The 14002-nt window shown below is 31.2% G+C and overlaps 1 protein-coding gene across 5 annotated transcripts in view; it reads left to right on the plus strand.

Annotated features, from left to right (window-relative positions):
- Positions 1 to 501: 501 nt before the first annotated feature.
- Positions 502 to 14002, plus strand: part of LOC122524342 (rho GTPase-activating protein 21) — a 34186-nt gene continuing 20685 nt past the window's right edge. For all 5 annotated transcript variants that reach the window (XM_043646525.1, XM_043646529.1, XM_043646528.1 and 2 more), the window contains exons 1-2: positions 502 to 1007; positions 5258 to 5322. In XM_043646525.1, coding sequence (XP_043502460.1) covers positions 5272 to 5322 — 51 coding nt within the window. In that variant the 5' untranslated portion in view covers positions 502 to 1007; positions 5258 to 5271. The remainder of the gene's footprint in view (positions 1008 to 5257; positions 5323 to 14002) is intronic.

A 14002-nucleotide genomic window follows, 5' to 3' on the forward strand; every position in this document is an offset into this window, starting at 1 on the left:
ATGCTTCCATGTACTTCTGTATTCTTTGATTCAACATTCGAATATGGCGCGCTTTTCCAATGTTATTTCTCGCGATGACTGCTAGGCGGCGCTCTCGGTCTTCGTGATATCGAAATACCTTTCTTAATCGTAATCGGTACCAGTCCGTATTCGGAGTCGAACGTAACCGGATTGTGGTGTGTGAACGTTTTCTAGAGCAAAGGAGAAGCGAGCGATAGTGCGTCCGCCATGTTCCGTGGTACTGTTATTGGAGATCGTCTTCGCAACGACAGTTTAAGTATTACGATAATACGCGTATTGACGATTCCATCCTTTGCATTATAACCGTCCGCAAATTAAGGATAAAAAAGTATCGTTTAAAACTAATCGCACGCCGGGGCAACGTCCGCGTCATAACGCCGCGTGTATTCCTCCGTCCACATAATTAAGAAAAAAAAAAAAAAGAAGAAAAAAGAATTGAAACGAAAGAGTTAGAGAGAGAGAGAGAGAGCGAGAGAGAGAGAGAAAGAGTGAGAGAGCGAGAGGAAGTGAGAAAGAAGAGAATGGTGGGGATACTTTCAAGAAGACAGAAAGAGAAATCGCATCGTCCGAGATTCGCGCGTGTCTGATCCGTTCAATGTTTTTCGAGTGAATCCTTCATATTTTGTATTTTTTAAATCAATTTTTTGTATTTTTTGTTCTTTCCCCCGAGGCTATAATATTTGTTTAAAATATCTGACGATTGTGCAAAGATAATAAGAAAGATAATAATCTTTCTCTTGATAACTATCACGATAAAGGAATAGCAGGGATGCGTCGAGATAGAACGAAGGTGTCTCGATACGAGAGAACTTTTTCTCGTGTTCAACATTGGAAAAGGCAACGAATACCGGACTCTTCTGATCTTCGTCCCACTGGACGCCAATGAAAATTACTGAAAAAATCTTTCTCATCCTCCTCGTCATCGTCGTCTATGGGAGCAGCCAAGTTGTAGGTGCTTTTCTATCAACGAGGTTAATTTGCTCGAGGTATGCATACTTTACATTCTTTTTTTACATTTTGTTTGTTTGTTTGTTTGTTTGTTTGATTGACGTGACAGTCATTTTTGTATGTGTTTGTAACATTTATTTCATTCGAATGTATATTATTTATTGAATCGTACATGGAATATTGAAATAAAATGAATAGTTACGTATTATACTTATGGGGTTAGTTTTAAACCATACGTTTACGATTTTAGATTTAAAAGACACTTTATTACAGATGGATGCATAGTGTTTTTGCTGAAATATTGTTGTAACGAAATTGTTAGACGCATTTCGAAGTTAATTCGATATACAAATAACGGAGCATCGATTCTTCGGAGGCGTTGATATTTTTAATTTATCTGTTTTTTGTTCTTTCATATTCTTATTCTATAATTTTTATATATTTTTTTTTTTTGATTCCTTTATTAGAGTATTCATTTATATTTTTAACCTATAATTTCTGTACATTATATATTTCTAATTAATTTTATTCATTTATATTCCTAACCTATTGTTTCTATATATTTTTTTATTTATTTATATAAATAGATATATTTATTAATTTACATCCTGTTGGCTTAATAAATGGATTTGGTTTTACAAATTAGATTAAATATCACTTTATATAAATTATAGTAATTCTAATACTGTTTTAATACTAGATTTATAATTAGTTTTCTTTTAATTACAAAATTCTTTATATTCCTATATCATATAACCTATAAATTAAATCAAAAGTAAAAGAAAAACATATACTAAGATAAAATGTGTATTTATATATTATTTATATTATATATCTGTGTATATGTGATCTATAAATTTAACAGATATTATATTCTTACTTTGCAAGATTCTTTTTATACTTTTTAAAACATTTATATATTTCAATGAATGCTTAAAAATATAATTACTAACCAGCAGAAATTTGTTAAGCCAACTCAATGGAAATATCATAAAATCACTCAAGAAAATTTCGCGTGCTGATGTTTTTGTAGAAGGGAAATTAAAATCTGATACTATTTTAAAAAGTATATATACATTTTAAATAGAAATCCTTAGGAGAATTGTACTGAACCAACCCCCTTAGCAATAAATACAATATCTCATCTAGAATCTGAAATGGATTTTACATTCGTGTTAGAAGATTTCACAAGTAGATAGAGACGTACTACTATGGGACGAACCATAGAAGTGTTAAAGTAGCCTAACTTATCGTTTACTCCGATCTTGTTGTTTGTACGAACGAACTCTTCTCGATCGTCGTCGTGGTTCAAAGGGATAGAACGAGTGAGTAAAAAGAATCAAAAACAAAAAAAAATGAAAAAGAAAAAGAAGATGAAGAAGAAGAAGAAGAGAGTACTAGTAGGAAAGTAAGGGAAAGAGAAAGAAACAGGTTCTTCGAGCACGTTTTAAAGAAAGATAGATATCGTAAACGTCATCGGCTCGCACTTTTCGACGAGCAATTCGTTCGGTTTATGTTGTTCGAAGAAGATACGGGCTCGAAACTGATAAGATTAGTTGGTAGGAGGAATATTGAAGGTGTATATATATATTTATAGTGTGTACACATGAGAGGGGATGGATAAGGAGTGGGAGGAGGGAAGGAGGGTAAGATACTCTTCAACTAACACGTACAAATATTTGCGCTTCCTCCAAATGTTCGTTTTTATATATGTGAAAGATCCGTCATTTTTCTTTTTTTTTTGTTCGAAAAATAATTATTCGTGATTAATATGATAGATAGATTTCTTTTTTTAAACAAATTAATGATTATCAAACTTTCGATCGTAGCTCAAAGATAGTTTAACTTCGGATAGATGATGATCAACGTGGAAAATCTATTCCGATATCTGCAAATGATGAATCTATTGAGAACCACTGATACTGGGTGAAGTTTAAAATCGATGTATATCGTGTAATGGGTGTGATGGTTAGAAAAGTATTATTCGCGATGTTAGGAAAATTGCATAATTCTTTTATTTCTAAGCGAAAAAAGTATAAATTTAGAGTGTGTTTTATTTAATTATAAGTTGATATTATAGATTTATATTGCAAAGTATTTTCTTGAAATAAAATAAAAGAAAGTTTGATGAGAAAATTGAGGACGAGGATTTTTAAAGATGGATGCTGAGCTCTTCGAAAATGATCGTAATTTATTTTAATGATTGGAAATACTTTCGACGCCTTACCTTACCGTATATGCATAATTATGCGCTTATGTGTTTGTATATTCGTGAAAATGTAATGGCTGTTTTTTTTTTCTGCAAGTTTCGCGAACATTGCATTTATTATCAATATTTTGATCGAACGATAAAACATTCGGGCAAACATGGCGTATCAAAATCCGCGTCACTCCTTTTATTACGAACGTAACTTATATACAATTTTGCGAAATATCTGCGATACCGATTATTATTGCCGAGAATGTCGAGTAACGTACTCGAGGTAGAAGTAAATAAGTACTGAAAATAGCAGAGTGGTTTACCGATTAAACGTTTCCTCTTTCGATAGTTATATCTTTTCTAATGGCGCCTTAACAATTATTTTTCTTTATTTGTTATTTCCTATTTATTGTTATTATTATTTTGCACGATATAACGAACGAATTATCTTGTTTATTTAGTGTTTTAATATACTTAATAATAATAATTATTATTATTTAAATTAGTATCATTTAATTATTCTCGAAAATTATAATTGTATATAAAAGTATTCATTTTTGTGTAGAAACCGGTCATTTCAATTGCAGTTTATCATATGTATAAATTAATTTATACAAAAATTAATATCGATAGTTTTATCGCAAAGATTAGTTAGATCACTGTTGTTGTTTTTTTTTTTTTTTTTTAACAGGTAAAGAATATCTCATTTCATTTGGAGTAGGTAGTTCTCGTGACACGTCAGACAGGAGAGTCCTCGTCTGACAATAAAAGGGATACACCTCCTTCGATATCTCGAACATCGCAAGGCATTTCGAGGTCGAGAAATGTCGCGATCGGTGCTTGCATTGCTGACACTCGAGGTCTTCATGGTCGGTCACTCTTTGCTCGTGTATGAGTCGCGTGCACGCGAAACCTTCAGTTTATTCTTCTTCTTCTTCTTCTTCTTATTTCTCTTTTTACGTTGTTATTTATTTTTATTTATCCTTCCTTTTTCTTCTTACTCGTGCTTTCTAAATAAGCAACAAGCTGGCTACCGGTCTTTTCAGCATCCACTTCGTCTCGAGAATAAGAAGCACGAATACGCACTTGAGTTTCTCTCTTCATTTCATTTCATTTTATTTTATTTTAATTTATTTAATAGAAATTATATTTATTATTATTATTACCTCTTTTTTTAAGTTTGCATTGATCATTACTATCTTATTTTCATATTTACCGTTGTATTTCAAAGTAAAAACTTGATAGATAATCTATGGACTATGTTGCTGCTACGTTTCGTGCAGTTAAAAGAAACTCAAAAAGAAAAGAAGAGATAGAAAAGAGAGAAAAAAGAAAAAATTTGTGGTCTCGATCATTGGTTGTAAACCATTTCTATATACTTGTCTATATGTATTAGGTATAGTGAAATAATAAACAGTCGACTAGGAATAGGAGTATAATGTATACACGTGTAGGATATAAAATAAATACATAAGCGCATGAGCACACCGACAATAAGAGGAACTTTTCGAAATTAGCGTGATCGATATCATTGGTTTATGGCGATCGAGAAACTCTAAAGAAATCGCTTTTTTGGATTTGCAAGTAGTGCTCGATTTCGTTGACTAATATACACGTACCATAACCGCAAGGAGAAAGTGCATTCTGTATAGGCGAATAGATACGTGTGTATGAATTAGTATGCTAAGTTATATGATCTTTACTTACTTATAATGAAAAAGAAATATAAATAAATAAAAAATCATAAAAATATCATAATGTGAAAAGAAAAACTTATTCAATATATATTTTTTACGTAGGAAATTATTTTATTCGTGTATTTTGTTTTATTATTATTTTTATAGATCATTAAAAAAGTATAATCAAAATATTATTCTGCATAAATCAAAATTATTTGGACTGCATATAATTCTTTTGCACAGACACAGACTGTACTTATATTATTATTATTATTTATTTAATGGCCATTCTTGTTCCAAGGCTTAAGAATTAATATATATATATATATATGTACATATGTGTGGGTTGAAAAGTTTTTGAACTGTTTCCAAGAGAAATATTCTAATACAATTGTTAATAATTTTCTAGGAGAAGAAGAAGCAATGGCCGACGATCGAAAGAACGCACAAAGGCTTATCGGTCAGGTTCATGCGGTGAGTTCAAACGATTAATCAATTTCTCATTGTCTATTTTAATCGATTTTTATGAAACATTGCGTAAAAAGTTCTTATTTACAACAACACCGAGCGTTGTTACGATTACTCGAATGTAAACCACGAATTGCAACGAATAGAAACTTATCGGAAATTCTAACTACTACGAGTCTTTTAATGCATGCATTATAGATAAAGTTTATCGTTGGAAGGTTCCACGTAATGGGGAAAAAAAAAAAAAGAAAAAAAAAAAGAAAAGAAAAGAAAAGTAAAGAAACTTTTTAAAGAACCACGTATATACAAGTATATTTCTTTTAGTAACGTTTTACTGACTCTGTTTTTAACAACTACTTCGTGAAAGGAACACATATAATCTAATTAATAAATAATTCATTTAAATATTAAATAAAACGTTGATAATAAATCGATAGTTTGTTAAAAATCCACTTTTAATTTAATTTGATGAACTAACAATTAAAAAAAAATTAAACACAGGTATATAAATAGGGAAGATCATTTGGATCATAATAGGGATCATAATAGGGAAGATATTTGCATTATAAATGAAACAAATTTGTTTAAAGTATCATATTGAAAAGCCAAGTTATTATTATTATTATTATTATTATCTAATTATCAGTATTGAATAGTAAAAAAGAAAAATAAAAAATAAAAAAGAAATGGTAACTTTTGTTAAAGACCGGTCACTTGACCGGTTAGGGTATAAATAGATATATATACTACACGTATATAAACTGGTATAGTTTTAATATCGAGATAAAGTATATATATATATATATATATATATATATATGTTGTTAGTATTTCCGATAGATCAATTACCAAGGCAAGAAATAATATTGTGTCACGTTAAAAGAAACGAGTCCTCTCTTCCTCGTTAGTTGTTCTTTTTCTTTCTTTCCCTTTCTCTCTCTCTCTCTCTCTCTCACCCCTGAACAACAAGCCCACCTTCCGACCACCCTTTTTCTCTACTTGGAATATCCACCTACTCCTTCGCTCCCTTTGTTCGTTATACAAGCGACCCTCCCTTTTACGACGAGCTGGTGACTCATACTGTATCACCATTTCATACTTCGTGCTTCGTACTGATTCACCCTCTGAAGGAATAAAATTATGTTCATCGTCGCACTTTCTCCGATATATATATATATATATTCCTGTATATATTCACATATTTTATTATATGTATAAAATATATATAAGATGGTTCAAATAAATTCTTACGATTTGTCTTCCTCAAAAATTTATCACAATTCATTCACTTTCATTTGGATAATAATTATATAAATATGAACAGTTATGTGTGTTAAAGTTAAATTACTTGTTGAAGTAATTATTGTTTAATTTCTTTTTTTTTTTATGAGAATTATTTTAATAATTATTTTTAAAAAAAGTCTGGGGGTTAAAGTGTGTTCATTTAAATGACTTCGATATATGTGTTGCACTTTAAAAGATAAGCCCCTTTCGTACAATTTAATTATCTGTAATATCTTGTAACACTTTATTTGAACCACCCTGTACGAATATATATGTTGTATCTCTATATGTATGTATGTATGTATATATATATGATGTATGTATAGGTATACTAAGAGAAAAGCGAGATTTCTAAAGCCTTCGTACTTTGATCTTCCGCGTTACGTTCGAGGATCAATAACTACTCTGCACTTTAATAATTCCAAGCTTTCCACCTATATTAACCCCTAAACGTGATCGATTATCTGTCCCTGTTTGATCTTTATATTATTAATATTATTTTAGTGGATTAGAAAATATGATCGATTATTTATCTAATATTTATTACCTCAAATGCAAGTTAAATGTTTCTTTTTTTTTTTCTCTTTTTTTTTTTTCGTAGGAGGAATCAACAAATCAGCGCTCAAATTGCATCCTAAATTTATTTCGGTAAATTATAATAATATGATCGATTGTTTTAACAAAAATTATCTTTTTTTTTTTTGTTATGGGGGATTAATAAAATTCGTTAAATTTATTTTTAACAAATTAAGAAATATACGAACGATTATTTGATTATTTGAAGAAATTAATTAGGTCCAAAGTCAGGGTTTTTTTTTATTTGGTTAAGAGGAAATTGAGACAATAAGTTCGACAAATAAATAGGAAAAAAAATAGGGGAAGCAACAAAGTTGTGGCGTCTCCACTTGATGGGTGAACGACCCCTCTCTCTCTCTTCCTCCTCTTTCTCTTTCTTTTTCTTTTTCTTTTTTTTTCTCTTTAACAGACAACCCCGACACACTTGAGTCGTCGTCTCCGTTTCCATCTCCACATCTCCATTCCACTTTCTGCATCAGGAAGAGAAGACCCGACTCGAAATTTCTTACTTATTTTTACTTCCGACTGTAGTGAGGAGTATTCAGTAACAAGTAACGGAACTCGGAGTATTTTCTACATACTGGGTTGCCACAAAATTATGCCTTTCATCCGCTTTCTTCAGCTTCATTTATTCGATCTTTCGATATAAAATATGAACAAATGTTTTTTTAAACATTTAATCAAAATAATTCCTTTTCGTTGTCGAAATAATCAACATAAATTATTATAGTAGAATCAAATAATGACTGGGGGGGGAGGGGGAAACCTTGATCTGATTTGTGATCATTCGAAATTTACAAATTTAATCATTTTTATAATTCAATTATCGGAATACCTGGTAAATTCGTTCTGATTTAGATAATCGAAAACTTCTACAGTTGGTTGTTGAAAAAATTTGTGCCGAATTTGTGAATAATTTACGTATATCAGAAATATATATATAGAAATGTTTTATTTCAGGTAACCCTATATATATAAATATTAAATATAATAATAATATTTAAATATAATAATAATATATATATAATAATAATAATATTAAAATTTAATATATAATATTAAATATTAAATATAATAATAAATATTAAAGAACATGATAATAAAATTCGGTAACATTTGAATCGACCCCGTATAAAAATGTAGAAGCCACGCCATGGTGTCTGAAGTTGATTCAAGAGGGTAGGTTCGTTGGTTAAATAAGCGATTTAAATATAGTTCGCTTTATTTAAGTTACGATAGCGAGCAATCAGGCAGTTTTCTTCTCCTTTTTTTTTCTTTCTTTCTTTTTTTCTTTTTTTTTCTTCTTCCTCCAGTAAACTCGACGTAAACGAATCTTTCTGACTTTACGCCTACTCGTCTGACTCTTCCGTTTAATAGTCGAGCGAGAGAAGAAAATAGTAAAAGAAGAGAATAGAATAGAATAGTATAGAACAGAATAGAATATAACGTCCGGCCATTGTTTCTAACGATGATACTAATCGTACGATATATTATCGATCGAAATTACCGATTAGAAGTAGTTACATTGTAATATTTTCTTAATGTCATCAAAAAACATCGTAATTTCCTTTAACATTACATTGTAACTACAAATACTCGTCTCTCTTATCGAATTTACATTATCTTCCGTTTAAAAAGTTTCGATAATTTGAGACGAAAAAGAAGGGGTGGAAAACGAGGGGGGGTGTTTTTGCGAATTAACATTGTTCAATAATAATCGATGACCAATTTCAATTCCAAATCTTCATATTTCGTTTAATACTTAAATTAATTCGTTAAATATATATATGATCAAGAATGTTTAAATCCGAACAAAGAAGTTGGTTATATTCGTCACGATATAGCCTTGACCCCGTTTAGTAGATCAGAAATAGAAGGGAACTTTTAGAAAGAGAGAGAGAGAGAGAGAGATAAAGGGTGAAAGTAAAAACATCAAAATGGAAAAGAAAACGGGATGATCTTCTTCAAATCGATTTAAACATTTTAAAGTTGATTTATTTTATTGATTTGTATTTACACGTACACACACACATACGCGTGCTAGCGCACGTATTACACCTCGACATATTTATTTACAACTATATTTATTATTCTATATATACGCTGAGTACGTGCTCGTCCTTTGCCTTTTATGCACCATAGCTTGCAAAGCTGTCGATAAAACGTCTCTCTTTCTCTTTTTATCTCTCTTTCTCTTTCTACATTGTCTCTCATGAATAGGCAAGAGTTGGTAGTACTTTCAAACAAAGCTGTCACATATACATACACACTATATATATACACAAGTATAGCGGTTTTAGAGTGGAAGGCGCACGTGTATGGTAAATCTCACCTAAGGATTAAGGGCTTCACTCTTATACTATTATTACGTTCTCAAGGTTGATTAATTTTATCAGTTTAAGAGTTCTTTTATTTTATCCTATCAATGCCTAACAAATTTTCCTTTAATTTGTACGCCATTCTATTTAAACGAATTCATTTTTTTTTGTTTTTTTTTGGTTTAATTATCTAAAAATAATTTTGCTCGGAAGAGTTAAATGGAATCGTTTGAATATATATCTATGCACATGTAAAAGTATAATATATACTACTTAGATACGTTAGGTGAACACATCCGTGTACACATCAATAGACCAGCTATAGTTTACGATGCACTTAATACTGCTGATAATGCCATAGCAAGCACGAACCCGAGTTACAATAGAGAGCAGTGTTTATAAGCGATATTTATGCTATACACACACACACATATATATTAAATGTGTGTCTCTGCATATATTCGATACGCCTGCGCATCTTCGATCTAGCCTAGCCTAGGCAATACTCTTTTCAATCATCCTATGACTGAAAGATAATTATATGCTTGTTTATGTTGATTATTAGCCAAATAACTTGATTTTATTTTAATTGCTTTGAATGAATAAACAACATTATTATACTACCGATGTATAATTTTAATAATCAAACAATATTACAGAATATTCTTCGAATTATTCTATCTGTTAAAATTGATTAGTTTAATTTTTTGTAGGGTTTATATTTGTATATTAATCAATAGCAAATAGGAAATATTTGTGTTTTCTATGAGAAAAATATTTAATTAATTTAATATAATTTTTATTTTTGATATTATAGAAAATAAATTAGAATAGGAGAGGGGGTTGATATTCGAATATGAAACTGTTCCAATTAAAAAAATGCAATGATAAATGAAATTGTTCTACTATACAACGATATGTGATTAGCTTATTTTTAATTTGACTCATTACAAAAATTCGTTTACCATATATATATATAACTTAAATATTATTTTTTAAAAACATATGTTGGTTTTTAATTACTTAATTAAATATACGTAAATATTAATTCCTCCCCTTTACTCAATCCTCCATTTAACAATGTTTGTAAGTCATTAGAAAAATAATGAACAAAATATCCGTAAATCTAGTGTTAAGTAAGGGGGTTGATTTATATAAAGAAAAGTAAGAAGAGAAGATGAAGAAGAAAAAACCAAATATTGATATTAAATAGCATACGTATAAAAATGTATTTAGCGAATAAGGCGGCAGTCATAATTCAATAAAGATCGTCACGGTACGGTGCGGCATCTTCCGGTAAGCAAACCTGTGGTGGGGTGTTGGACTGCTGGGGGTTGAGGAGGCGGAAAAGGTGGAGGTAGTTGGAGGCGGTAGCTAGAGGTACAACTACACTAGGTACACGCAGTCTCCCACCTCTTTGCTTCCATCTTCTTGAACCCCACCACCAGTGAACAGAGCACCAGCAGCAACCACGTAGCAGAACGAACGAACCTACAACACCGTTTTGATTCACCAGTATCGTCGTTGGTATCGTACGAACCATACTGTTGTTGTTGTCCTCTTCCCATTCTCGTTGTTTGTTCGTTTCCTTCCTTCCTTCGAAAGAAAGAAAGGAAGAAGTAAAAAGAAAAGGAAACAGAAGCAAACAACAGTTGGTCACTCGTGTCCTTAAATTTGATTTCGGACTTATTTCCCCGTCGCTTTCTCTTTCTCGAGTAAGCAAGTAAGTAAGTAAATAAGAAAGAAGAAGAAGAGAAAAAAACGTGACCAGAGAAGGAAATCCTCGTTATGGAGTTTGTTTCACTCTACCTGTACTCTCTCAAAAATATCGAACTTTGATCGTATCAAATCGTTGATGATATTGCAAGTATTTATTAACGCAGGAATTATTTTACCTGTTTGGAATAAAAAGGGGAAAATAAAAATAGAAACGTTTATTTTAAAATAGTGACAAGGAATTTTATCTCTGTGTGTGTATGTGTATATATGTGTATATATGTGTTTGTTGAGTAAGGGGAATGTAAATGTTCGTTAATAATATTGTTGGTGGATCGTCGGAATTATTTATTCGAAGTTTACAAAATCTACCAACCGAGGGTTGATTATCGGAGAAGAGTGTTGTGTGTGTTCATTCGGGAAAAGTACTGCGGCATCATCCGAGGGTTTATTGCAGCGGTGCGTTTCACGCTCGATTAATTTCTTAGGTGAGTTCGAACACAATGATATATCTTTTTTTCAAGATTTATTATTTTTAAAAGAAGAATATTCTTTTTATATTATCCAAGCTAATATATACACACGACGCTTACGTTATTTAACTCGAAAGTGTATTGAGAAAATCTTTTTATGAATGAGAAAACGATCTATAATCTGTTGTTTACTAGCGTAACACACTCGAGTTATCGTTTAACGTTTAACGATTAAAGTGTCAAAGGTAATCGAAAAATTATTATAAATAAATATCGAGTATTAATCGTCGAGATGTGATATCGATAGATAAATAAATAGATAGAAAAAATAAAATCAAATAAATGTACGAAAATATTTGTGTTTTATTCGTTCTTAGCTATGCGCAACGCTAATCTTTCCAAATTTATTTATTTCTTCTCGTGTTGTTGAATGAACAACGTCGTCTGCCAATAGTCGCTTGGGAAAAAAAGAATATTGGCAAAATATCAAGGCTTATAATTATAAAATGATAAAAAAAGAAAAAAAAAAAAGACGTATTGGTCAAATAATTTTTCTATGTCAAAACGGAAACCGCGAATCGTTTCTACCGGTCTTCGGTCATCCTCCATCGCGATCGTCGATCAGCGTCGTAGCTACTTACGCAAGAACGTGTCTGTAATGCGAAATTACGTAACTTTTCTCTCTTCCTCTCGTTTCCTCTCAAGCCTGATTCTCATAAAACAACTTAGGGTGAATGAAGAGAGAGAGAGAAAGAGAGAAGAAAAAAAACGCAGACAGAAAGAATTAATTAAAAAAATAAAAAAGAAAGAAAGAAGGAAGGGAGGGGAGAAAAATTATCTACCGATGATTTGTAACCTAACTCAATTGCGTCTGATGTGAGACGAAAAAATGGGTCAATAAAAATGGTCGTCGTCGTTTATGACCACCAAGGAATATCTTCGTAAAAGGAATACGAAGAAAAAAAAACAAATTGTCGACATTTACCAAACGAGACATCGATCGATATCATCATCGATCACAACTTTACATCCATACGTGAGAACGATAGTAACAATTCATAATCGATAATAAAAGATAACACTCTCTCGTAAATCTTGTTTTTGCAATTTTTTTTCTTTTTTTTTTTTCTCAAATTTTAATCTAAACCTTTTTACGTAATCACACAATCACATGTAGATTCTGTCTACTTTTTTTTTTTTTTTTATTATACTGTTATTCAATCACCTTCTCTCTCTCTTTCTCATTCTTTCTTTTTCTATTTCTCGCACGCACGTATATGATGAGATTAAATTTAAAAATGGTGTTGATGACTGTTCAGCTAATTCACCTTTCGTGTTATTTACAATTGAACGATGAGTAGTAGTATTAGTAATGGGTAGTAGTATAGTCATTGCTAACATATCGCGATGATCTTACGTTTAACATCAGACATGGGGATATTAAACGGTCGAGATCTTGTTCAGTTGAATTTTTAAAGACTATCTTCTTTCTATGAGAGCACAGTTTATATCCAGGACCGTATCGGAACGACTGAGGACGTACTGCAAACTACTCGATGGTAATAATTTTAAACGAAAGATTGGAATTTCTGTAGATCGTCGACGCGAACCGGTTCGCAATCGGTTAACGGCCGATTAGTCTTTAATAGACGAGGTCTGCAGCCAGGAAGGCGGAAACCAACAGCCAACTCATTCCATCTGAAAGGGTGTCCTTTTTCCTTACCTTTTTATTTTTTTTTCTTCGCCCAACCCCCCACCTCTTCCCAATCTTTTCGAAACTTTCTGAAATCGTTCCTATACCCAATTCGAAGAAGAAGAATCGTTCGATCGTTGTGAGTTTTTAATTAGGTTTTTTGTTTGTTTATTTTTCTAAATTTCCAACACAGTTTTTTTAGTACACACATTAGATCCTTTTTATATTATTATATTTTCTAATGCACAAAAATCCAGGTTCAACTTATTCGTACTGCACACCCTTCCTTCATTTCTTACTTCGATTCAAATCACCTCGCGAAATATTCGCTAAACTTTCGAAAGTATTATTATTCCTCTTTAATTCGTGAGCAAGAAAGGAGGAGGAGGAGGAGGAGGACACCGGTTCGAATCGTAACGGTATTTAATCAGCATTTCGACGATTATTTTTTACTCATTCCGAGCACGATATTTTAACGATAACAATATCTTAATATTATTTTATCTTAGAATAATCTTCTATCGGATTAATATATAATATCTACAGAAAAATAATAACCCCCGATAAATATTTATCTTTGTAGACCGTCAGACGCCATTTCCACTTTTATTCTGGCAAAGTAAGAA

This window comes from Polistes fuscatus, unplaced genomic scaffold (genome assembly GCF_010416935.1).
Source record: "Polistes fuscatus isolate 324 unplaced genomic scaffold, CU_Pfus_HIC Scaffold7, whole genome shotgun sequence".
NCBI lineage: Eukaryota > Metazoa > Arthropoda > Insecta > Hymenoptera > Vespidae > Polistes > Polistes fuscatus.